The sequence below is a fragment of the Aquarana catesbeiana genome, linkage group LG08, assembly GCF_042186555.1.
Source record: "Aquarana catesbeiana isolate 2022-GZ linkage group LG08, ASM4218655v1, whole genome shotgun sequence".
Lineage (NCBI taxonomy): Eukaryota > Metazoa > Chordata > Amphibia > Anura > Ranidae > Aquarana > Aquarana catesbeiana.
Window position 1 is genome coordinate 302,019,831 of NC_133331.1, and position 26,358 is coordinate 302,046,188.

At 46.9% G+C, this 26,358-nt stretch overlaps 2 protein-coding genes across 2 annotated transcripts in view; both read left to right on the forward strand.

The window, feature by feature from the left end:
- The window catches only part of LOC141105041 (uncharacterized), a 62,948-nt gene extending 37,750 nt beyond the window's left edge, over positions 1–25,198 (forward strand). Inside the window, 1 exon segment of the mRNA XM_073594835.1 lies at positions 18,978–25,198. Coding sequence (XP_073450936.1) covers positions 18,978–20,899 — 1,922 coding nt within the window. The 3' untranslated portion in view covers positions 20,900–25,198.
- LOC141105487 (uncharacterized) lies at positions 2,930–14,935 on the forward strand. Its single transcript, XM_073595341.1, has 7 exons — positions 2,930–3,039; positions 3,951–4,042; positions 4,129–4,252; positions 4,369–4,466; positions 4,584–4,727; positions 9,701–9,842; positions 14,781–14,935. The coding sequence occupies exons 3-7, from the start codon at positions 4,168–4,170 to the stop codon at positions 14,933–14,935; spliced, it is 624 nt and encodes a 207-aa protein (XP_073451442.1). The 5' UTR covers positions 2,930–3,039; positions 3,951–4,042; positions 4,129–4,167.
- Positions 25,199–26,358: the final 1,160 nt, after the last annotated feature.

Below are 26,358 nucleotides of genomic sequence, written 5' to 3' on the forward strand. Positions count from 1 at the left end.
ACATTCCTATGGCGACCGTGCTCCGCCACTCATAGCCAACCTGAAAAGTGCAGAATTACATAATCATTTTGCCGTTCTCATATTGTGTGCCTGTCAGGCTGCTGTATGCTGTGGATAATCACTGCCATGGTATGTAGTCCGGTCACTAGGTTTACACCCCATGTGACGTCACATGGGGTGTAGCAGGAAGTTCAGGAAGAATCTACAGTCTCGCAGGTTTTGATCAGAGTGCCGCTGGGAGAGGAAATCACATCCACGGCATCCTGTCAATGGATAGACAGCACTCAGAGCGTGCCATAAAAAAACGGGAAAGATGCGCATGCGCTGGTGACGTCAATACACAGAACGGGATGGATTACAGGAAAACAAAGCAAGTAAGGAGATATCTACGAGCAGCAATCATTAGGCGTTTTTATGCAGATTAAAATGTAATAAAGTTGTGGGGGAGAGTTTACTTCCACTTTAATCCGCAATAAAAAGGATAGTTGTTGAGGCGGACCACTTCACGGCAGAATTTAGGAGGAGGCGATGATGGGAGTTGTATGGGCTCTGTGTGCACTGCTTCTCACACCCCTCTCCCTAAGCATAGAACTCCATCTCTAATTGTTAGTTTTGCTGGATATTGGTGGCTAGTTCAGCTGCCTGCCAACTGCTGCTCTGGAACTTCTGCACAGATCTAAACATCCTAAATATACAGCCATCTGTTCATAAAGAGAATCTGATTAATAGACCAGATACATCCTAAATATAGAGCCTAATATCCAACTGTCCATCCAGAGCCTCTGGTTTATAGACCAGATACATCCTAAATATAGAACTATTTATCCAACTGTCCATCCAGAGCCTCTGGTTTATAGACCAGATACATCCTAAATACAGAACCATTTATCCAACTGCCCATCCAGAGCCTCTGGTTTATAGACCAGATACATCCTAAATATAGAGCCATATATCCAACTGTCCACCCAGAGCCTCTGGTTTATAGACCAGATACATTCTAAATATAGAGCCATTTATCCAACTGTCCATCCAGAGCCTCTGGTTTATAGACCAGATACATCCTAAATACAGAACCATTTATCCAACTGCCCATCCAGAGCCTCTGGTTTATAGACCAGATACATCCTAAATATAGAGCCATATATCCAACTGTCCACCCAGAGCCTCTGGTTTATAGACCAGATACATCCTAAATATAGAGCCATATATCCAACTGTCCACCCAGAGCCTCTGGTTTATAGACCAGATACATTCTAAATATAGAGCCATTTATCCAACTGTCCACCCAGAGCCTCTGGTTTATAGACCAGATACATCCTAAATACAGAACCATTTATCCAACTGTCCATCCAGAGCCTCTGGTTTATAGACCAGATACATCCTAACTATAGAACCATTTATCCAACTGTCCATCCTGAGCCTTAGAGACCAGAAATCTCAGACTGCTGCTGGGAACGGCCATCTTGGATGTGATGTCAGCCGACTCAGAACTGTCACGTAGCTGTCATAAATACCAAGTCGTTGACATGGATAAAAGGCACTTGTGCGAGGTGAAGGGAATCCTAAAAACATGACGTGTTGGGGGTTTTAGAGGAGTGGGATTGAGCAGCACTGCTCTACAGTATCCCCCCTGTCTCCTGCCCACAACAAGTACAAGCCAGAAACTCGACAGCTTCTCCATAGAAAATGTTATTGTAGCATTATAGCAGTAACATCATCCAAAATTCTGACGTGTTTTGGCCTAAGACTTCATCAAAAGCTCTCTCCTGCCCCACCAGGGGTATACATCCTGACTTAAGAAGTCTAGTGATAGGGGCACCCAAGGGAGAAGAGGATCTGTGGTGCTCCTGCATCCAAAAGTGGGGGGTGTTTAGGTTACACTGAATACTGGGTGTGGTACAATAGAACCTGAGCCTACTTGTATATACACCACACATGTATGCCGTATTCCTTCTACTCACAGAATACTCCTTAATTACAGTGAAACAAATGAGAGTCCATACACACTTATAGATTTTCTTCAGATTTTTGTCTTCAGATCTACCAAAACCATGTTTTGGTAGATCTGAAGACTGCCTGATTGCATACAAATTGAAACTCTTAAGTTTTAACCTCATATTATATGGTTTTGGTAAATTTGAAGACAAAGATCTGCAGAAAATCTAATAGTGTGTATGGGGTCTTAAGGCCCGTACACACGTTCAGAAAATAAGAAGTTTAATTTCGTCTGATGAACGATCTGCCGATTTTCTGATCCTTAGTATGCTGCGTTTGACAGCGGATTACAAATTTTCGGCAGACAAAAACTGGATATGTAGGCTCGAAAATTTTTGTCTGATGTAACCACAACGTCCGATTTTCTTTTCATTAGTACAGTTTTCTGCCAAAAAAAAAAATCTAAAGAGAGCAAGACTAAGCATGCTCAGAAATGAAAGAACACATACAAAACAATTCAACACATTTTGTCACTTCTGACGTTGAATTCTGTCGTCAGAAAATTTTCTGATGGTGAGTACCCTCTTCAATTTCGATTTGAGACTAGCATCCAACAAAAAACTGACGGAAATTCGTCCAATAATCTGACCGTGTGTACAAGGCTTAATAGTGTGTATGGGGCTTTACAGACACATAAAACACACAATGCAAGGGAGGAAAAACACGACAAGTAACCAATTAGCATACTTACTTTTTCTGTGCTTTTACCTGAAATATTTTAAAATGGTCACCGGATCTGGTGATTCTTATTTTTTAACCATTGCAGTGTTATCTTATAATATTCACATAGTGAAACTAGACAGGACTCCCCCTTTAATGACATTACTGACAAGGTGGAGATCTTTTCCAATTATATTGAGTGGAACACAAGAAAAGTGTGATTGTACAGACACAGGAAGTGATACCACAACTGGGGAGGAAGTGATGTCATGGGCAGACAGGATGTGATACACAGACAGGAAGTGATGTAGGGGCTAGAAAGGAAGTTCTGCGTGAGAAGTGAGTTGAGAGGGAGTAAAGACGTTAGAGTTGGTAGCAGAGGAGGTAATAAGATATGATTTTATATTTACACCCAGTAACCCCCGTCATGTCCGTCTTCTTCCTCCATAGTCACTGTGATGTCTTTTATCTCCAGCAGATGCTGATACACACATATATATACTGTATATTATATATTATAATTAATACAGAAATATTACCTATATACTGTATAGAACCATTAAGGATGAGCTCCGGCGTGTTTGCATGCTGCATGTTCCAAGCCCGCCAGGAAGTCGGCACAGCGCAGCGCTAATCACAAGCAGTGAGACATTTCCCAATGTGCGGCTGCTGAGATCAGGAAATGTCTCACTGCCTGTGATTAGCGCTGCGCTGTGCCGACTCCCTGGCGGGCCCTGCACGTGCAGCATGCGAACACGCTGGAGCTCATCCTTAAGGACCATATATTCAACTTTAAATTTCACCCTGGAGATCACCTACCTGCTCACCAGGGAGGTGAGGAGGATTCTGGGAGGTCACATGACATCACCCTTATCTCTAATAATAAAACACAGACCTGACCGGAGAGGTGAGGAGGATTCTGGGAGGTCACATGACATCACTCTTATCTCTATTAATAAAACACAGACCTGACCGGGGAGGTGAGGAGGATTTTGGGAGGTCACATGACATCACTCTTATCTCTATTAATAAAACACAGACCTGACCGGGGAGGTGAGGAGGATTTTGGGAGGTCACATGACATCACTCTTATCTCTAATAATAAAACACAGACCTGACCGGAGAGGTGAGGAGGATTCTGGGAGGTCACATGACATCACCCTTATCTCTATTAATAAAACACAGACCTGACCGGGGAGGTGAGGAGGATTTTGGGAGGTCACATGCCATTAGCGTCGTTCTTTCATTGCAAAGTTTTCCTCCGGGGAAGTCTGGTAACCATTTTACCATTACAGTGCCTTCACTTCATTTCCTGAAACCCAAGAGAATAAATGACAGGAAGACTCTAGAAGTCATCCAGAAGATCATTGATCTGCCGACAGGAGAGGTGAGCGGTGTCGGGAATTCTGGGACATTATCCAGTAACAGACAAGGGATGTGTCTGGATGGTGACTGTATCATTGTGTGTGTCAGGTTCCTATAAGGTGTCAGGATGTCACTGTCTATTTCTCCATGGAGGAGTGGGAGTATTTAGAAGGACACAAGGATCTCTACAAGGATGTCATGATGGAGAATCAGCCGCCCCTCACATCACCGGGTAAGAGGAGACTTTATTGTAATGGAGAGAGCATTACGGAGGGTCCACCTAGATCCCCCATCATCTGATAAACACATAGAAACAATGTATTCAGTCAGTGTGTGTGTTTCCTACAGATGGATCCAGTAATGGGAACCCACCAGAGAGATGTCCCCGTTCTCTATATTCCCAGGATTCCACACTGGAAGATCACAACTATGCACAAACTTATCAGGTAGGTGGAATGGAGCAACTAGAACTCAAATAGAATTCTATACTTTGAGATAACATTCTTCTATGTCATCGCTTGTTTCCTTTTACAAATCTGTTTTATCACCCTTGGGAGATTTAGGGTGAAGAACTGAAAGACATCAAACTTGAGGTTAAAGTGGAAAAAGAAGAAACATTTGGAGATCAGCAGTCTATGGAGGAGGGAGGTCCTCTGTATTCCCTGCATTCCATACAAGAAGATCACACCATCCCTCACCAACATCAGGTAGATGGGATTATAAATCTAGAACTCATATGTGTTCTAAGCTATGAGATGATATTTTTCTATGCAATCTCTGGCTCCATTTTATAAATGTATTTTATCATCTTTGGGGTTTAGGATGTGAACTTTCCCCCTCCTCTGTATTTCTGGGATGCCATACATCAAACCATCACACCATCCATTGCCAGGATCAAGTAGATGGGACTTAAATATGTATTCTAAGCCATTTGAGGATATTCCTATATATACAGTAGTTCCTTTTTTTTACATAATTTTTTTATTGGATTTTCTCATAGAAAAAGGTACAAACGGGTAAGAAAATAAGGAAATAAGAAGACAACATTGGAGCCTTCTATTGTACAGTAGAACATACAACTTAGTGTTGCTTAATTTAATACAATGACAAACAAAAGTCACAATTGAACTTGGACAATGAATGTTAAGCTTGCAGTACGGTATCGACCACCCCACCCAGACACTCCATCTGGGAACAATCTGTGCTTTGGGTAGTTCCTTGTTTAAATGCTTACTTCTCGTCTCAAGAGGGAAAGAACCCGTAGAACTGAAGAACTTCTTCTTCAGATCAAGACCCTTGAATGTACACATAAGGCCAGCCTAGCTCGCTCCGTATACCAGGAGTTACTTAAAGCACGTGAGGAGCTTCGCTCGCTTCTGTTACATAAAACTAAAGAGAGGTTAGCATGGTCACGCCGCACAATGTACGAATTCTCTAACAAACCTGGCTCCCTCCTAGCCAGAGCTCTACGCGGACCCCGCACCAAAACTTTCATCCCCCACATTCTGACCCCTTCGGGTCGGAGGGTCTCTACCTCAACAGAAATGGCGGAAGAATTCCGCTCATTCTACAGCGGCCTCTATAATCTAGATAGACCCTCTCCTGATGCCCCTGGCCCCTCTGGGGGACCCACCCCACACGAATATCTAGCCTCCTCTGGCATGCCATCTCTATCGGCCGACATCGCGGAAGAACTGGAAGACCCCATTACGGTGGAGGAGCTAGGGGTAGCACTGGCGAGTTCCAAGCCCAAGAAAGCCCCAGGCCCTGATGGCCTTACTCCAATTTATTTCAAAACCTTTTTTGAGACGCTCTCTAAACCGCTAGTGGATGCACTTAACTCAATCACGCAAGGTAACTCCTTCCCCATAGATTCCCTTAGGGCCTACATTTCTCTCATCCCTAAAGAGGGAAAGGACCTACTCCGGTGTGGAAACTACCGACCGATAGCTTTGCTAAACACCGACTTGAAACTGTTTGCCAAGATCCTGGCGAACAGATTGCTCCCACACATACCAAACCTAATTCACAAAGACCAAGCGGGCTTTGTCCCCCAACGGGAACCACGCGACAACACCATTAGGGTGCTGAACCTCATACATGCCGCCAGGACCACGCGACGACCCCTTCTCCTGCTGTCAACTGACGCGGAGAAGGCTTTCGACCGTGTAGACTGGACATTTGTTAGAGCTACTCTCGAACACATTGGCCTCCGGACGTCGATGCTCAGCTGGATCTTATCTCTCTACTCCAGCCCCACAGCGGCGGTTAGGGTCAACGAAACCAGGTCGGGTTATTTTAACATTCGAAATGGTACCAGACAGGGTTGTCCCCTGTCTCCTCTAATCTTTATTCTTTCTTTGGAACCTCTGCTCTGTAAGATACGGGCCAACCCCCAAATAGAGGGCTTTCGTAAAACATCTGGAGCCCACAAGGTCGCCGCTTTCGCGGATGACCTTATCTTCTTCTTGGCTGACCCCATTGCCTCACTCCCCGCCTTGCTTCATTCCCTGAGGGAGTACGGAGCTCTGTCCCTATTTAAAATAAACATGTCTAAATCCTCCATGCTTAATATCACACTGAGCTCACAAAATATCCGACAATTGCGCCTGAACTACAAGTTCCACTGGGCAACCGATACCATTCCGTACCTAGGAGTGGCCATCACCGCGGACCCCGCCCACCTTTACCAAGCAAACTTTGCCACTCTTTTACACAGACTTAAAACAGACCTACAACATTGGCACTCCCTCACTCTAACGTGGTTTGGACGCTGTAATGCCATCAAGATGACAGCTCTCCCGAGGATACTCTATCTCCTGCAGGCCCTCCCCATACATCTCCCGCCCTCCTTCTTCAAGCGACTCGACGCACTTTTCCGAGATTTTGTCTGGTCGCGCGGGCAGCCTCGCATCAAATTACAACTACTCTATATGACAAAACGTAGGGGTGGGGTGGGACTACCAGACGTAAAAGCCTACTACAGGGCAACACATCTTACCAGACTGATAGACTGGTATTGCCACTCAGAAGCCAAACAATGGGTCCATATGGAGATAGAGGACTCCGATGGTACGGCTAGGAGTTGGCCGTGGCTTTCCACTCCGATCCCGAAGATCATCGCCGAACACCCGACTCTGGGAAACACATTAAGAGTGGCCAGAGAAACCTTTCGTAAAACCCTGATATCACCTATTCCTTCCCCTATGGTGCCGATACTTGGCAACCCTGATTTCTTGCCGGGCTGCCAGGGCCCGATCTATAGAGCCCTATCGGAGGGAGATAGATGGCCACACCTCCACGACTTCCTAGATGCCGGTGGCCGGCTCCGGTCGGCCGCGGGAATTGAGGACCTGGACACGCCATTGGATTTCCTGAGTGGTCTCCAACTGCGTAATTTTTTACGCCGAAGTGCTCAGACTTTAGGTCCCCCACGCCCACTCACGGAATTGGAACGTGTCTGCCACCGCAGAGAGCCCGTACGCCACTCACTGTCCTCGATCTACCTCTCCCTGATTGCCCCGACTGAAGGCTTTGTGCCCCCCTTCCTCACTAAATGGGAGATAGAATTAGGAGTGCATTTTAATGAAGCACAAAGGGAAAAGATCTTACATTTTGCCCAAAAATCTTCTCTAGCCACAAGTGTCCAAGAGACATGCTACAAGATTGTGACCAGATGGTACAAGGTACCATCCACTCTCCACAGGTTCCTCCCGCAGGTACCAAGTATATGTTGGCGCTGTGGAACAGGAGAAGGAACGATGTTGCACATTTTCTGGGACTGTCCCAAGATTAAACCTTTTTGGAAAGAGGTGACAGACACGATCGAACGTTTAACGGGCGTCGCACTGGGGGGAGATCCCGGGGCCTGTTTGCTGCACCTATCTAGCAGACCAATTAAGAAATATAAAGCCTCACTCACTATACAACTACTTAATGCGGCCAAGGCCTGTATCCCTCTATTTTGGAGATCGGAAACCCCACCAACTAAGATCCAGTGGTATGCCAGGGTTAACGAACTGCGCGACATGGAAGATCTTACGGCCACGCTGCATGACAGGGAGGAAGCCTTTCGGGAGACCTGGCGCCCTTGGCAACACTTCATCTACTCCGAGGCTTACCTCCGGGAGATGTCTTAGCGTGGACACCCCCCGTTATGAGGGCTCCGCCTGGCTGGAGGGTGGCACCACCACCCTCCCCTCTTTACCTCTCTTTACCCCCTTCCTTACCTTCTTCACCTCCCTCTCCATCTCTCCTCTCTATTATCCTTACCCCTCCCCCCCTATTGTCTCCCGCTTTTTTACCTCTTCCCTCCCCCCCCCCCACCCTTCCCAGTCCTCACACAATCCCCTATACTCTTCCGGCTTAGGGAAGATCTGATCAGATATAATGAATATCATGGTCTACATTACTTTATGTTAGTTGCCCTTTGCCGGATTTTACTGGTCGACAAGGAATATCTCCACCCCCGATCAGTGGAGAGTTTCTCTTTTTGTTATTTTAGTTCACCCTTTTACCTATCGATAAAGGATAATTACACGAGTTACCTGTTTACACAAGGCATGTCTCAGGGAAATGCTTGCAAATGGACACTAAGATAATCATTACATTAGACCCTCCCATGCACACAGGCTCCGCCTTCATCATACAGATTGTGTAAACGAGAGGATTGTTTATGTGTTACATCTCTAGTCGACGACAGTTCCTGTTAAAATCTTCTTCCTACCACTGTTTTATGTTATCCATTAAATGTTATAGAACTTGACAATATGTACCTCAAACTGTAACACGTTTTCTTGAAAATAAAATAAAGGAATTTAAAAAAAAAAAATAAATAAATAAATAAATAAATGCTTACTTCTACAGCTGAGGTTTCTAGTTCCTTCGAGTATCCCACATTTTTCACGCCCCATTTTTATTGTTGTGTTTTGTTTTTTTTAAACAATATACGTTTGTTTCCTCTGTGGGTCTGAAGCCCAGTCACATGTTATTGTGGGTCACCTTGTGTTCCTTCACTGAAGGGTGCGTACTGAATGGTGTAGTGCTGTTCTTTGCTCCCGTAAGTCCACACCAACATGATAATGTGCCACTAGTAAATGGGTCCCTGGCTTTTTTGGCACACAGGAAATGGGCAGTAGACCTGATTAATCTTTGCTTCACCTCAGTAACACCCGCCGGTCATGTCCCTCCCCCTTACTGTGACTGGACAGTGAAAGGAGAAGCAGCAGACTGATGAGTTCATCTTTGTCCACTCTCTCCTGCTATCGGGATGTCACTTGTTAGACATACAGCACAGCTGGTTGGCTACTCGTTCTGCTAATTCCAGTTTGAGCTCTTATGTACAGATACTGCAAGAGCCTGATACCAGGTCACATTCAGGTACTTACACTGCTTAATAGAGATAGGCCAAACACCCCCCTGTTTGGTTCCCGCCAGAACTCCTGAACAAAGAAAAAGTTCTGACCCGAACAGGGAATCCTATTAAAGCCTATGGGACCCGAACTTGAAAAATCAAAAGCCCCATTTTGAAGGCTTATATGCAGGCTATTTATTAATGTTATTTATTAAAAAATACTATTTTTAATGATGTAGTAGGGAAAGCAGAGCTGCTGTCGTTTATGTCTTTTATATCTGCCCGGAGTTCAGCTTTAATAGAATTTTTCTGTTATTTTGGGTTTAGGGTGAAGAACAGATTAATATAAAAGCTGAGGTTAAAGAGGAAAAAGTAGAGACGTATGTGGGGGGTGATCAGCTGTCCACGGAGGAGGTTGGGATGATTATGAAAAATGAACAGGATGAAATTTCTCACTCTATCGACACAAGTAAGTAACCGTCACAGTTTAAAGAAAATGTCAATATAAAAATGATAATTAGCAGATCTTCCTATCATCCTGTAGGTAGGTGCAGGTTAAATATGTGCTTGCCTAATAAAGGGTTAATGTGTGGTGTGGGAAGGGTTAACACTTGGTGCTGTGATGTGTGCCTTCCCCTGCATGTGTCACTTGCTGCTTGTGTGCCTTCCACTGCATGTGTCACTTCCTGCTTCTGTGCCTTCCACTGCATGTGTCACTTCCTGCTTGTGTGCCTTCCCCTGCATGTATCACTTCCTGCTTCTGTGCCTTCCCCTGCATGTATCACTTCCTGCTTCTGTGCCTTCCCCTGCATGTGTCACTTCCTGCTTCTGTGCCTTCCCCTGCATGTGTCACTTCCGGCTTCTGTGCCTTCCTCTGCATGTGTCACTTCCGGCTTCTTTGCCTTCCCCTGCATGTGTCACTTCCTGCTTCTGTGCCTTCCCCTGCATGTATCACTTCCTGCTTCTGTGCCTTCCCCTGCATGTGTCACTTCCTGCTTCTGTGCCTTCCCCTGCATGTGTCACTTCCGGCTTCTGTGCCTTCCCCTGCATGTGTCACTTCCTGCTTCTGTGCCTTCCCCTGCATGTGTCACTTCCGGCTTCTGTGCCTTCCCCTGCATGTGTCACTTCCTGCTTCTGTGCCTTCCCCTGCATGTGTCACTTCCGGCTTCTGTGCCTTCCACTGCATGTGTCACTTCCTGCTTCTGTGCCTTCCCCTGATTGTATCACTTCCTGCTTCTGTGCCTTCCCCTGCATGTGTCACTTCCTGCATCTGTGCCTTCCACTGCATGTGTCACTTCCTGCTTCTGTGCCTTCCCCTGATTGTATCACTTCCTGCTTCTGTGCCTTCCCCTGCATGTGTCACTTCCTGCATCTGTGCCTTCCACTGCATGTGTCACTTCCTGCTTCTGTGCCTTCCCCTGATTGTATCACTTCCTGCTTCTGTGCCTTCCCCTGCATGTGTCACTTCTGGCTTCTGTGCCTTCCCTTGCATGTGTCACTTCCTGCTTCTGAAGTGATATATGTAGAAGGAGACCTCGTGGTCTGTCCGTGTATGGGAGGTGATCAGTGAGGACGCTGTAAAGATGTGAACTGAACTGTATGGTGGGGTCTTAGAGGGACCCTGGGATGGGTTCCAAGGACTGGACTTTTGATGCTATGTACTGGGATGCAACTAAGCTATAAAAAGGTATGGACAACGCCAAATCCAGTTCAGTGTTATTAGAGCGAGAGTAAAAAAGGAAATTGCATTTCTGTATATCAGCCAAATGTACTTCTATAGAAACTGTGCAGAACTGTAAATATAACATTTTGGTAAATAATTTATTGGCTAGGAGTAACCATCTGTGTTACTTTGGAAGAGAAGGTGCTTTACAGTGTATTGGGGAGAACTGGTGAATGAAAATGTACAATTCAGTTAAGCCGTGGAGTAAAGTGTGATAAGGAGGAGTCAGTTCGGGGGAGAGAGAATGGTGGTGGCCGCTGATGGGGTTTCTGTAGGTAAGAGCAGCTTGGCATGTGGAGGGTGAAGGTTATGAATAAGCGCTAACGTGTGAAACATGTCAACCCTGCCCTTGTTCCCCCACTATGTGATTCGGCCTGTTGGAGTTTTATCATATTAATAAAGCGGATCCGTTGGAGTGCGGTAACCCGGCATCTCTATTGTCCACTAGCTTGGCATGTGGCTGGGCCGCTTAGTTGGGGCCCACTGCAAAAAAGAACCCTCCTACGGACTGTGCAAGGCCTCGCAATGTAAGTGTGGTGGTTCCCATCCTTACCTTTGGGTTGGACATTTCAAAGTGTAAAGTTCACGGTGTTGTGAGGAGCTGGTGGAGGACAATGGGTGCTCAGCACTAATCCTCTCAAAATATCTCTGAAATCAGTGCCGGGACAGGTATCTCTGGCAGTATATAAGACTTGATCCTTCTGGTGTGGGGCCTGATGAAGTAACTTGGTCTCCAGCCATGAGGCAGCGCTAACCCACATGTGAGAAAAAAATAAATGTATCAGCATGCAGTTCCCCCATGCTGCCTACAACCCACTTCCACATGCTCACAGTATGCCACGGCTCCGGTCTTTGACATACCACAAGGGACAGAACAAATTTTATTATCCTCTATTTACTTATAGAGATCCCCAACCCGAGGCAGCAATCCATCTACTGATTATCCATACAAAAAAGATTTGATATTTTTGTATAAAGACCAATATATACATTTTAAAATTCATATGTTGATATTATTTGTTTCCCAAATCGTCTTACCGCCCCACCGGTTTCAGTGTCCCTGATTACCACTACATAATTTTCAGTGTCCCTGATGACCGCCACGCCAGTTTCAGTGTCCCTGATGACCGCCACACCAGTTTCAGTGTCCCTGATGACCGCCACACCAGTTTCAGTGTCCCTGATGACCGCTACATCAGTTTCAGTGTCCCTGATGACCGCCACGCCAGTTTCAGTGTCCCTGATAACCGCCACATCAGTTTCAGTGTCTCTAATGACCGCCACACCAGTTTTAGTGTTCCTGATGACCGCCACACCAGTTTTAGTGTTCCTGATGACCGCCACACCAGTTTCAGTGTCCCTGATGACCGCCACACCAGTTTCAGTGTCCCTGATGACCGCCACACCAGTTTCAGTGTCCCTGATGACCACCACATCAGGTTCAGTGAACAATGGGGTGGCCCCTAAAAGTTGCACATCTAGGTATCATGGAGTGGTGAGTAGAGTGGTAACCTCAGCATGGACTCCAACCATGCCACACCCCCAACATGTTTCACTCCACCCCCGAAACTTAGTTATGGGGTGCGACATTTAGAGACCACCCCGTTGTTCTCTGAAGCCTCATAGGAACCAGGATGGGTTCCATCCCCTGTCGGCACTCTAGTAGCAGCTGCGGAAGCATTGATTACATACCCCTTACCACCGAGCCTGAGTGGCACACGCACATTTCCCAGGTCACATCAGTGTTCCTGACCACTGCCACACCAGTTTCAGTGTCTCTGATGACCGCCACATCAGTTTCAGTGTCCCTGATCATCACCACATCAGTTTCAGTGTCCCTGACCGCCACACCAGTTTCAGTGTCCCTGATGACCTCCACATCAGTGTCAGTGTCCGTGATGACCAGTTTCAGTGATCACTTCCATACCAGTCATATTGTCCCTGATCGCCACCACATCAGTCCTGGTGTCTCTAATCACCACTACAACCGTTACAGTGTCCCTGATCACTGCAACACCAGTGCAGTGTTGCCTCTGCCTGCTGCCTGTACTTACCATTGCCTGTTTATTGACCACATTTCTGCCTGCCTGGACCCTTCCTTTGCCTGGTTGCTGATCATGTCTCTGTCTGCTGCCTGAACTGACCCATCTGTACATCCAGTTGATTACGTTCCTGTGAAGCAGAAGGCCAGTGAACATGGCATTCCTGTGGGCAGCTCTGTACCTGTATGCTTATGATGTGTGTTAGAAATGTCTTATTAATTGACAACTTTGTGAAAAAATAAATTTCTCTTTCGTTCATTGATGGACACAGCGCTCCATATTCAGAACCATAGGGTTATATCGCCCCCTACAGGAGTGGGACAGTAGGCAGAAAAGAGACTTGGCTATGTCTATGGGCAGTTCATCCCTCTCTATGCTATAGGCCTTCAGTTTTTTTTGCCTAGTTGGGAGTAAGGACCTAGTTTCCTGCTGGGATCTCTGGTCCTGGCAATTTTTTCCTTTTTAAGCGGCTATTTTTTACATTTTTTTTCTTCTCCTGGTTTTTTCCCTACAAGATCTACAATCAATGGTTGGACTGGGCGACAGGCTGGATATAAAGATCCAGTGGTTCCCCCCCCCCGTCTGGCCAGTGAGCATGCGCAGACCACAGCTCCATGCTAGGTCGGCCGCAACATAGCCCTCCTGGACGGAGACTGGCCTGCAAATTAAACACCTCACGAGGTCACATACGACCAGGTCTTAGCCTGAGTTGCAGCATTCCTCCTGGCCGGCAGACCCCCATTTCGATGGTGAGGAGGTTCTGTCTGGAGTGGTGCCTGTCTGGTTCCTTGTATGGTAGGTAGCTGTCCCCCCCTTTCCCCCCTGGATGGGTTTGGGTTGGACACAGGCCCCTTCCTGGGATGGTCAGACCTGCGGGTTCCCCTCCCTCCCCCTCGTTTCTGTGGGTCATCTTGGTAACCCCCCTCATCTGGGGTAGCGTAATGCTGGCTGCTACTGGTGATCCTGTGCCCATATCCCCCCTCTCCATGCTGGATTGTGTCAAGGCTCTGGGGATCCCTCCTGGGTCCCTGTGAGCCTCATGGAGCCACATGCGGTGACCATGTTGCCGTAGCTGGCGCCATTTCTTTGGTGCCTATGTGTTTCTAATGGCCGGCGGCTATGTTTGTGTAGTCCGGGGGGCCATGTTTGTGTAGTCCGGCTGCCATGTTTGGTTGGTCAAGGGAGCTCATAGAGTGGCGACCATGACAGGGGAGCCTCTGGGTGGTGATTTTAGGTGTGGGAGATCCTCCTTTTCACCTGGTGTTGACTCCTGGTTTTGCCTTTCCCTGGGATGCCGCACGTGAACAAGTTTTATCTCTAGTGCAGACCGGTGCTATTCTGGTGGGGGTTGTGGAGTGCTCTGCTTGCTGGTGACCCGGTGGTGCTACCAGTACGGTGGGGGTGTCCCATAGCGGTGTTTTTTTGGACTTTTTTTGGGGTGGGTCCTCATTTTTACTTTAGTCTCAGGAGCATGTTTCCCCATCTGACCCCCTCTGTGGCTGCAGGTCCCTCGAGGTCCCAGCCCTGCATTGATGCACTGACGGTGGTCCTGGAGTCCTTTGTTTCCCGGGTGGAGGTGGCCTTTGGGCAGTGGGCTAGCAAAAAGCATCCTCGCCTTCCCGTGCCTCATCTGTTTAATCAGATCCTGAATCTGACTCGGCCGCTGCAGACGTTGCCCACCCTGTGGATTTTGCAGCCACGCTCCCGGATTTATCAGATAGTGAGGATGATTCCTCCTTACCTGTAGCTTCGCACGAGAAGGCGCTGGTTGACGCACGGATTACATCTGTGTGGTAAACTTTGAAAATGGACAATGCAGCTGAGGCTTTGGCGGAAGTGCCGGTCCCCTTTGGCACCCACAAGCCGTCTCGCACGGCCAAAGTGTTTCCTTATCCTTCCTATTTTGACAAATTTGTCTATAAAGAATGGAAGCATCCCCTTTGTGGCTCCAAAACGCTTTGCTGTGAGGTACCTCTTTGAGAAGTCACTCCTCAAGAGGTGGTCTGCTCCACCAGTAGTGGCCCCCCTGTCTGCAGGTTAAACAAGGCAACTATGATTCTGGTAGAGGAATCTCCGGCTTTTAAAGATCCGGCTGACAGCAAGGTGGAGTTCACTATTCACAATATGTTCACTATTGCTGGCTCGGTGACTAGGCCAGGCCTGACCATTGCCCTGGTGTCGCAAACGCTAACTGAGTGGGCTATGCTGTTTTGCTGTGACCTAGAGGGTGAGCAAATACCCCCTGTCTTTGCTGAGTTGGCGGACCAGTTGGTCCAGGGGCTGTAGTTTGTCTGCAATGCCTCTTTGGACACGGCTCCCCTGATTTCTAAGCTTTCTGTTTCGGCAGTGGTGCTTAGGCATGTATTGTGGCTTAAGTGTTGGTCTGCAGACCAGACTTCTAAAAAGGCTCGGACTGATTTCCCCTTTCTTCCCTTTCAAGGCGATCGTCTGTTTGGGGCTACATCATTAAAAGTCTCACAGTGGGGAAGAGTACCTTTCTTCCACAGTCTGAAAAGGGGAAAGACATTTGTCGCAGACGTGGCCCGTTTTTCTCGGCTCACAAGAGGTTTTCCCTCAGGGTCCATTGACAAGGGTTCAAAACCATTCAAGTCCTCCTTGGGAGGCTCCAAGCGGCCCTGGTCTGGCAAGCCAAGAGCAAGATTCTCTAGACCCGCAGACAAGGCTCTTCAACATGAAGGTGCACCCTCACCCATGCCTGTTGTGGTGGGGGATGTCTTCCCTGGTTTCCAGGCCCATGGACCTTCTTGGTAAAGGACAAATGGGTCCATGAAGTGATACTGTCTGGTTACAAGATACTGTCCGTTTTCGTTCTTGCCCCCCGGAAATGTGCATCTGTCCCTGGACCGATTGCAAGCTCTCTCTGGGGCAGTGCAAGCCCTGTTGCTTCAGGGTGTGATTGTCCCAGTTCTGGTATCGGAACGGTTTCAGAGTTTTTATTCAAACCTGTTCATGGTCCCAAAGAAGGAGGGCAAAGTACATCCAATTCTGGACCTCAAGGCTCTGAACTGCTTTGTGCAGGTACAGAAGTTCAGAATGGAGTCCATTCACATCCTGGTGACATCCCTTTATCAGGGAGACTTTTTTTGCTTCTATCGACATCAAAGATGCTTACCTGCACATTACAATATGTGCCAGACACCAGCGCTTCCTCCGTATTGCTGTGGGAGAGGCGCATTATCAGTTTGTGGCATTACCGTTTGGTCTCGCCTCCACTCCTCTGGTCATTACAATAGTGTTGGTCCTGGTTCTAGCATTGCTACGTCAGTGGGAGATTTCGGTATTGGGCTACCTGGAGGACCACCTCTTGCGAGTCCTCTGCTGCCCTCATGGACAACGTAGTGATTACTACACAGACCCTGAAAGAGTTTGGTTACCTTCTAAACTACCAGAAGTCTGCTCTGATTCCATCCAGAAAATTGGATTATCTGGGTCTGACTATGAATTCAGCTCTAGCCAGAGTTTTCCTTCCTCTGGAAAGACTCCAGACTCTTTGGCAGGGCAAATCCTTTCTACTCTTGTATTGGACAGTGGTCACCACGAATGCCAGTGTGTCCAGGTGGGGAGGTGTCCTGGGACTGAGCTCCACTCAGGGTTGTGGGACGCTGGAGGAATCCAGACTACCGATCAGTGTCTTGGAACTTCGGGCGATCAGGCTGTGTCTGGATCACTAGACAGATCAACTCGGTATGGATGTGTTTCATCAGATATGTCTCCAGTGGGGCACCCCCGAGGTTGATTTGTTGGCGTCCTGGCTCCACAGGAAGGTACCGAGGTTTGTGGCAAAGTCATGTGATCCTCTGGTGGATGCCACAGACGCTCTGGTAGCCCTGTGGGGTCAGTATTGTCTGATCTACACCTTCCCTCTTCTCAAACTTCTGCCGCAGCTTTTGCACAGGATCAAGGCTGAAGGGATTCCGGTCATTCTAGTGGCCTGGCTGTTGAAAGCCAGGTGCTGAAAGATAGAGTTTTGCCTGGTTGAATGATTGTGACTATGCTGAAGGCTAGGAAGTCTACCTCTAGGAAGATCTATCATTGTACGTGGAGAGCGTACATTTGGTGGTTGAGTCAATTGGAGTTCACCCTTGTTCTTTTTCGGTGGCTCAGATTTTGACCTTCCTTCAGCAAGGTATAGAGCAGAAATTGGCCTTGAGTACCATCAAGGGCCAGGTGTCTGTCTTGGTGGTCTTCTTTTAGTGACCCCTGGCCACGCACTCCCTGGTGCATGCTTTTATTCAAGGGGTTCGACATCTGACTCCACCGGTGCGGTCTCCTCTACTGCCGTTGGATCTGAACTTGGTGCTTTCAGTTCTCCAGAAACCTCCTTTTGAGAATATTCGGGAGATTCCCCTGCTGACGCTGTCCCAGAAGGTGGCCTTTTTGGTGGCTATCACTTTTGCGCACAGAGTGTCAGAGCTGGTGGTGTTATCTTGTTGTACCCCCTATCTGGTGGTCCACAAAGCTAAGGTGGTTCTTCGCCTATGTCCGTCGTTCCTTCCTAAGGTAGTCTCTGATTTCCATTTGAATTAAGACATTGTGTTGCCTTTCCTGTGTCCCAGACCCAAACATCCTAAGGAATTTGCTTTGCATGCCTTGGATGTGGTTCGGGGGATTAGGGTGTATTTGGCAGCCACGGAGTCTTTTCTGGGGTCAGACTTGTTATTTCTGATCATGGACAGGCCAAGAAAAAGGCTGTCTGCTTCTTCTGCGACCATTTCCAAATGGATCGGACAGATGGTGATTCAGGCCTATTTTATCGGGGGGTCAGGTTCCTCCTTTCCCTGTAACGGTGCACTCTACACGGTTGCTTAGTGCTTCTTGGGTCTTCCGTCATCAGATGTCAGTGACGCAGGTTTGCAAGGCTGCCACTTGGTCGACGGTGCACACTTTCACTTTCTGAATATGGAGCATTGTGTCCGTCAACGAACGAAAGAAAAAATAGGATTTTTTGTACTTACCTTAAAATCCATTTCTCTGAGTTCGTTGACCGACACGGCACCCATCCCTCTATGGAGTTTTAATACTTCTGACGCTGCTTGTTACTAAACTGAAGGCCTATAGCAGAGAGGGGATGTATACCGCCTAGGACTGCCCATAGGTGTAGCCAAGTCTTTTTTTCTGCCTAGTGTCCTGCTCCTGTAGGGGGCGACATAACCCTATGGTTTTGACTACCCAGTGGTGTTTAAATACATCCAAAAGAAAGCTTTTTATTTGGGTACAGTGTTACATGACTGAGTAATTGTCATTCAAAGTGCTGTATTTAGATGGCTAATGATATTTTTAGAAAAGTGTTCACGTTGGAGTCCCTATATGATCTGCAAACCCTTCAAAATGCCAAATCCAGGCAATCAAATATGGTAACAAACCGCAAATGCATTTTGGTTAATGAAGACTTAGCCATAGCTAATTATTGTTAAAGAATTTGCAGATCATATATTGACCCGGGGAGTCTATATGGATTGGGAGGAGGAGCTAAAACTCCAGTTATTTGTCATCTACTGAGATTTATTATATTTGTTTTACTTCTTTCCAACAGATGGATGTGATGTCAGGAATTCCTCGGAGAGACATCTTCTATTATCTGCTGATTGTAAGTCAGAAGATAATGTCATCACACAGGATCCTCCAGGAGGAAATCCAAATACACAAAATATACATCACAGACCTTCCTGTCCGGAGACATCAATGGATCCCTCTGATCAGGGGGAATCTTCTCATCAATCACATACTATGATTGTAAATATCCATGTAAGATCTCACACTGCAGATCGATCAACAGATCCTTCTAATCCCGAGGAATCTTCCTCACCCCATGAAGGAGATCACCGAGGTGACAATCTATTCTCATGTTCAGAGTGCGGGAAATCTTTCAGTAAGAAAGGAACACTTATTCAGCACCTGAGAGTTCACACGGGTGATCGCCCTTATTCATGTTCAGAGTGCGGGAAATCTTTCACTCAGAAAGGACACCTTATGCAACACCAGAAGTTTCACACGGGTGAACGTCCTTATTCATGTTCAGAGTGCGGGAAATCTTTCTATAAGAAAGATCATCTTGTTAGGCACCAGAAAATTCACACGGGTGAGCGTCCCTATTCATGTTCAGTGTGCGGGAAATCTTTCACTCATAGAGGAGACCTTGTTACGCATCAGGGTATTCACATGGATGAGCGTCCCTATTCATGTTCAGAGTGCGGGAAATCTTTTATCAAGAAACATATTCTTCTTAAACATCAGAAAATTCACACGGGTGAGCGTCCGTATTCATGTTCAGAGTGCGGGAAATCATTCACTCATAAAGAAGACCTTGTTAAACATCAGAAAATTCACACGGGTGAGCGTCCTTATTCATGTTCAGAGTGTGGGAAATCCTTCACTCATAAAGGACAGCTTGTTAAACATTTCAGAGTACACACGGGGGAACGTCCTTATTCATGTTCAGAGTGCGGTAAATCTTTTATTGGGAAAGGAGGCCTTGTTTGTCATCAGGCAGTTCACACAGGTGAGCGTCCTTATTCATGTTCAGAGTGCGAAAAATCTTTCATTCAAAAATCAGACCTTCTTAAACATCAGAGAATTCACACAGGTGAGTGTCCTTATTCATGTTCGGAGTGCGGGAAATCTTTCAAACATAAAGAGAACCTTGTTAAACATCAGAGAATTCACACAGGTGAGTGTCCTTATTCATGTTCGGAGTGCGGGAAATCTTTCAAACATAAAGAGAACCTTGTTAAACATCAGAGAATTCACACAGGTGAGTGTCCTTATTCATGTTCGGAGTGCGGGAAATCTTTCACTCATAAAGGAAACCTTGTGCAACACCAAAAGATTCACATTGGTGAGCGTCCCTATTCATGTTCAGAGTGCGGAAATTGTTTCTTTAGGAAAGATTTTCTTGTTAAACATCAGAGAATTCACACGGGTGAGCGTCCCTATTCATGTTCAGAGTGCGGGAAAGCTTTCAAAGACAAAGGTGATCTTACTAAACATCACAAAATTCACACTGGTGAGTGCCCCTATTCATGTTCAGAGTGCGGGAAAGCTTTTACTCGGAAAGGAAATCTTTTGCAACATCAGAAATATCACACAGACGACCTTCCCTATACATGTTCAGAGTGCGGGAAATCTTTCAATAAGAAAATTGATCTTATTCAGCACCAGAGAGTTCACACCGGTGAGCGTCCCTTTTCATGTTCAGAGTGCAGGAAATCTTTCACTCGGAAAAATAACCTTTTGCGACATCAGAAATATCACATGGGTGAGCGTCCCTATTCGTGTTAAGAGTGCAGGAAATCTTTCATTCAGGAAGAAGACCTTGTTCTGCATCAGAGAATTCACACAGGTAAACGTCCTTATACATGTTCAGAGTGTGGGAAACCTTTCACTCGTAAAAGCAACCTTGTCCAATATCAGAGAATTCACACGTGTGAGCATCCTTATTCATGTTTTGAGTGCGGGGAATCTTTTTTAATTGTAAAGGAGACCTTGTTAAACATCAGAGAAGTCACACGGGTGTGCATCCCCATTCCTGTTCAGAGTGCGGGAAATATTTCACTCATAAAGGAGGCCTTGTTATATATCAAAGAAGTCACACTGGTGAAAATCCTTATTCATGTTCAGAGTGTGGGAAATCGTTCAATCATAAAGAATACCTTGATAAACACAAAAGAATTCACACGGGTGAGAGTCCTATTCAAGTACAGAGTGCAGGAAAGTTTTCTTGAGGAAAGGCAATCTTGTTAAACACCAGAAAATACAATGTAGTGTGGATGGTGGAGGAGATCTGTCGGAGAATGTAGTGTGGATGGTGGAGGAGATCTGTCGGAGAATGTAGTGTGGATGGTGGAGGAGATCTGTCGGAGAATGTAGTGTGGATGGTGGAGGAGATCTGTCGGAGAATGTAGTGTGGATGGTGGGAGGAGAGCTGTTGGAGAATGTAGTGTGGTTGGTGGAGGAGAGCTGTCAGAGAATGTAATGTGGATGGTGGAGGAGAGCTGTCAGAGAATGTAGGGTGGATGGTGGAGGGGAGCTGTCGGAGAATGTAGTGTGGATGGTGGAGGAGATCTGTCGGAGAATGTAGGGTGGATGGTGGAGGAGAGCTGTCGGAGAATGTAGTGTGGATGGTGGAGGAGAGCTGTCGGAGAATGTAGTGTGGATGGTGGAGGAGAGCTGTCGGAGAATGTAGTGTGGATGGTGGAGGAGTGCTGTCGGAGAATGTAGTGTGGATGGTGGAGGAGAGCTGTCGGAGAATGTAGTGTGGATGGTGGAGGAGAGCTGTCGGAGAATGTAGTGTGGATGGTGGAGATCTGTCGGAGAATGTAGTGTGGATGGTGGAGGAGAGCTGTCAGAGAATGTAGTTTGGGTGGTGGAGGAGAGATGTCGGAGAATGTAGTGTGGATGGTGGGGGAGAGCTGTCGGAGAATGTAGTGTGGATGGTGGGGGGGAGCTGTCGGAGAATGTAGTGTGGATGGTGGGAGGAGAGCTGTCGGAGAATGTAGTGTGGATGGTGGAGAAGATCTGTCAGAGAATGTAGTGTGGATGGTGGAGGAGAGCTGTCGGAGAATGTAGTGTGGATGGTGGGAGGAGAGCTGTTGGAAAATGTAGTGTGGTTGGTGGAGGAGAGCTGTCAGAGAATGTAATGTGGATGGCGGAGGAGAGCTGTCAGAGAATGTAGGGTGGATGGTGGAGGGGAGCTGTCGGAGAATGTAGTGTGGATGGTGGAGGAGATCTGTCGGAGAATGTAGGGTGGATGGTGGAGGGGAGCTGTCGGAGAATGTAGTGTGGATGGTGGAGGAGATCTGTCAGAGAATGTAGTGTGTATGGTGGAGGAGAGCTGTCAGAGAATGTATTGTGGATGGTGGAGGAGAGCTGTCGGAGAATGTAGTGTGGATGTTGGAGGAGAGTTGTTGGAGAATGTAGTGTGGATGGTGGAGGAGAACTGTCGGAGAATGTAGTGTGGATGGTGGAGGAGAGCTGTCGGAGAATGTAGTGTGGATGGTGGAGGAGAGCTGTCGGAGAATGTAGTGTGGATGGTGGAGGAGAGCTGTCGGAGTATGTAGTGTGGATGGTGGAGGAGAGCTGTCGGAGAATGTAGTGTGGATGGTGGAGATCTGTCGGAGAATGTAGTGTGGATGGTGGAGGAGAGCTGTCAGAGAATGTAGTTTGGATGGTGGGGGAGAGCTGTCGGAGAATGTAGTGTGGATGGTGGTGGGGGAGCTGTCGGAGAATGTAGTGTGGATGGTGGGAGGAGAGCTGTCGGAGAATGTAGTGTGGATGGTGGGAGGAGAGCTGTCGGAGAATGTAGTGTGGATGGTAGGAGGAGAGCTGTTGGAGAATGTAGTGTGGATGGTGGAGGAGAGCTGTCGGAGAATGTAGTGTGGATGGTGGAGGAGAGCTGTCGGAGAATGTAGTGTGGATGGTGGGAGGAGAGCTGTCGGAGAATGTAGTGTGGATGGTAGGAGGAGAGCTGTTGGAGTATGTAGTGTGGATGGTGGAGGAGACCTGTCGGAGAATGTAGTGTGGATGGTGGAGGAGAGCTGTCGGAGAATGTAGTGTGAATGGTGGGAGGAGAGCTGTCGGAGAATGTAGTGTGGATGGTAGGAGGAGAGCTGTCGGAGAGAATGTAGTGTGGATGGTGGAGGGAGAGCTGTCAGAGAATTTAGTGTGGATGGTGGAGGGAGAGCTGTCAGAGAATGTAGTGTGGATGGTGGGAGGAGAGCTGTTGGAGAATGTAGTGTGGATGGTGGGAAGAGAGCCGTTGGAGAATGTAGTGTGGATGGTGGAGGAGAGCTGTCGGAGATTGTTGTGTGGATGGTGGAGGAGATCTGTCGGAGAATGTAGTGTGGATGGTGGAGGAGAGCTGTCAGAGAATGTAGTGTGGATGGTGGGGGGAGAGCGGTCGGAGAATGAAATGTGGATGTTGGAAGAGAGCTGTCGGAGAATGTAATGTGGATGGTTGTGATTCCTGTGTACTCCAGCCTGAATCCCTGACCCTTCTTCTGTGATTGTCATGTTCCTCAGTCTGTATCCCGCTCGAGTGACCCTGTGCATTCCTACCAGCATCCATTCTTCCTTCACCACTGTGTCTCACTCTGCACTTCAGCCAGTTACCTGCTTCACTGTACCAGTGTGTTCTCCTGTGCGTTCCAGCCGGCCGTTCATTAATGGCACCTGTGCACTCCCAGTCTGTGTTTCTCCTCTGTGTGTTCCTGTGAGCTCCTACTGCGTTACTTACTTCTTTGTGTATCCACCGCCCCAGCACTCCAAGGAACTTGATTATTTCCTGTGTGCCTTCAGTGTGTTCTCTGTGTCCTGACAGTACCTGAACACCAGCACATGTGTGTTTACCTACCAGCAACACCCATGCACTCCTTTGTTTACATTTTGCTTTAGTGATCCTAGTTACCCTTGGCTTCAACCTGCCTAAAGTGTACCCCAGTGACTCTGTGCTCCTCCACCCATCCCCAGTGCTTCTGTACACTCCTGGCTGCTTAGACAGGCCACTGGCCGGTGCATCCTGCTTCCCAGAGCTGTTAAGACCTCTATTCAGCATTACTACTCTCAGTTCCCTGTAGCTGCTTTCTTGGGTGATTCAGAGGAACACAACCTAGGTGATTAGCACTTCCGCCTGGGTCGTTGGTTCAAATCCCAACCACCGCAGCACTACCTATACAGAGTTTGTATGTTCTCCTTTTGCCTATGTGGGTTTCCTCTGGGTATACCGGTTTCCTCCAACACTCCAAAGCCATGCTGGTAGGTAAATTGGTCCTAGTATGTGTATGTATGAATGTGAATTAGGGACCATAGTTTGTAAGCTCTTTGGTAGCAGGGACTAATGTCAATGCACAATGTATATATGTAAAGCAGTGCTTAAATTGTCATCACTATATAAGTACCTGTAATAAGTAACCTGGGAAATGCCCACAGTGTAACATCTCCACGTCTAGGAACTCTGGAGAAGATTAGGCGGTACATTAGACTCTGCACCTCGGCCCTTCTCAGGGCTCTTACCATTACTAATCAAGCAGGTACACTGAGCTCTCTGTGTTCATTTTGTGGCTTTTGCCACCAACTGCCCCGCTATTACATCTAAATCCTGATCAGCCACTTGATTCACAATCTCTGACAGTGTGGATGGGGGAGCTCCCAGAGAATGTAGTACAGACATCGAGAAAAGAGATACAGGACAGGGGTGCAGAAAGTGTTTAGTAATGTAGACAATGCTGAGGGAACAATGGGTGGTGAGGATGTAGACACTAATGATAAAGGAATGTCCCTACCAGGGGGCCACACCAGCTGCCCTCTCTCGCCCGCGGAGCCGCCCGTGCTTTCACCTGCAGAGCCGCCCACCCACAGAGCCACCTGTGCTCTTACCCGCAGAGCCGCCCGCCCACGGAGCTGCCCGTGCTCTCACCCGCAGCGCCGCCCGGACTGTCACCCGCGGAGCCGCCTGCTCTCTCACCCGCATTCTTGGAGGGGGCAATTGCCCCGTTGCCCCCCCTGGATCCGCCCCTGGGCCACACTGAGGACTTTTCTGCATTGCAGTGTAAAACTGCAGAAGCGATTGGATCTGATAAGAGCTCCATATACTGTAGTAGTATATTCATTCCTGGTGATAGAATTCTCAGCACTGTAGGTTGGGCTAATTACTCAGAACTGGGCTCTACATTATACATAGTTACATAGTAGGTGAGGTTGAAAAAAGACGCAAGTCTATCAAGTCCAGCCTATAAAAATGCACTGAGCACGTCCAGGAAACAGCCAAATTCCAGATGAAAAGAGGAAATTCCAAAATCTTTTAAGAAAAATGGGAAAATATATTATCCACCAAAATAGAATAACTGTAGAAAAATAATTTACAGTGATGTCAAATGTGTACATTTTCTTTGAAGGGATATAACCAATATTAAATAAAGTCCTGTGTACATTAATAACTATTTTAAAAGATTGTTAAAAAAATCATATGTTTATATAATTAATGTCTGTACTATATAAATTTGTGCATCAGTTTCAGTTTGCTTTTCATTCTTTTGTATTGTCATAATTATAAATAGGGATAAGCCTGATCTACCTTGGTTTGGTTCAGCGAATGCTAATGAAGTTTGAATTCTAAAGCTGAATCTTAAGTATCAGTATTGGCTATTCTGGGCTAATAGGCAAGGGATTGTCAAACACAGGGCAGTGGCTTGAGGGCTATGTAGGAAAAAATGTTATTATCACGTTTCAGAGACAACAGCCAAACATGGCACAGTGGCTGGAGAGTATGTAAGCAAATTGATTTGGGCCTTGGGCAGCAATCTATGAGGGAGAGATGATTGAATTTTCACTCTTGAAATAACAACTAGAGAGTATTATTTCAAAGACAGCAGTCATTATTATTGTATAGACTTTCTGCCAATTTTGCAAGCATTTATACTAGATAACTATGAGGTATATGTTACTCTGAAAAGAAAATCTGTTTATCATGTCGGAGTCAAGAGCCAGAAACATTTTGCAGACTCACTGCACACTATGTACAGTGAGTATTCTTACTAGCCCACAATGGAAGACAGAGACACTTGCCGTTGTTACATGTAAGTAAATTAAAGTTTAAATTTTCCAGAGCTACAAACAAGAAAAACTTAATTTGATGGGCAGTATGTACTCCTTTTTAACTAATGCCGCGAACACACGGGCAGACTTTTCGACCAGACTGGTCCGACAAATTTTCCAGCGGACTTTTAACGGACTTTTAACGGACTTTTGACGGACTTCTGACGGACTTCTGACGGACTTTCAAACGAACGGACTTGCGTACACACGACCACACCAAAGTCTGACGGATTCGTATGTGATGACATACACCGGACTAAAATAAGGAAGTTGATAGCCCGTAGCCAATAGCTGCCCTAGCGTCAGTTTTTGTCCGTTGGACTAGCATACAGATGAGCGGATTTCTGGGTCCGGCGGAGTTACAACGTAAAGATTTGAAGCCTGTACCAAATCTAAAGTCTGTCAGATTTGCGACTGGAAAAGTCCGCTGAAGGTCCGGTGAAGCCCACACGCGATCGGATTGTCCGCCGGATTTGGTCCGTCAGACCAGTCCGGACGAAAAGTCTGACCGTGTGTACGCTCCATAAGATGCAATGTCAGCTGGAGGGAGTGTGCAGATTTAATGGTGATTAAAGAAATAACTCAAGACTGAAACACAGTACACATTTGTC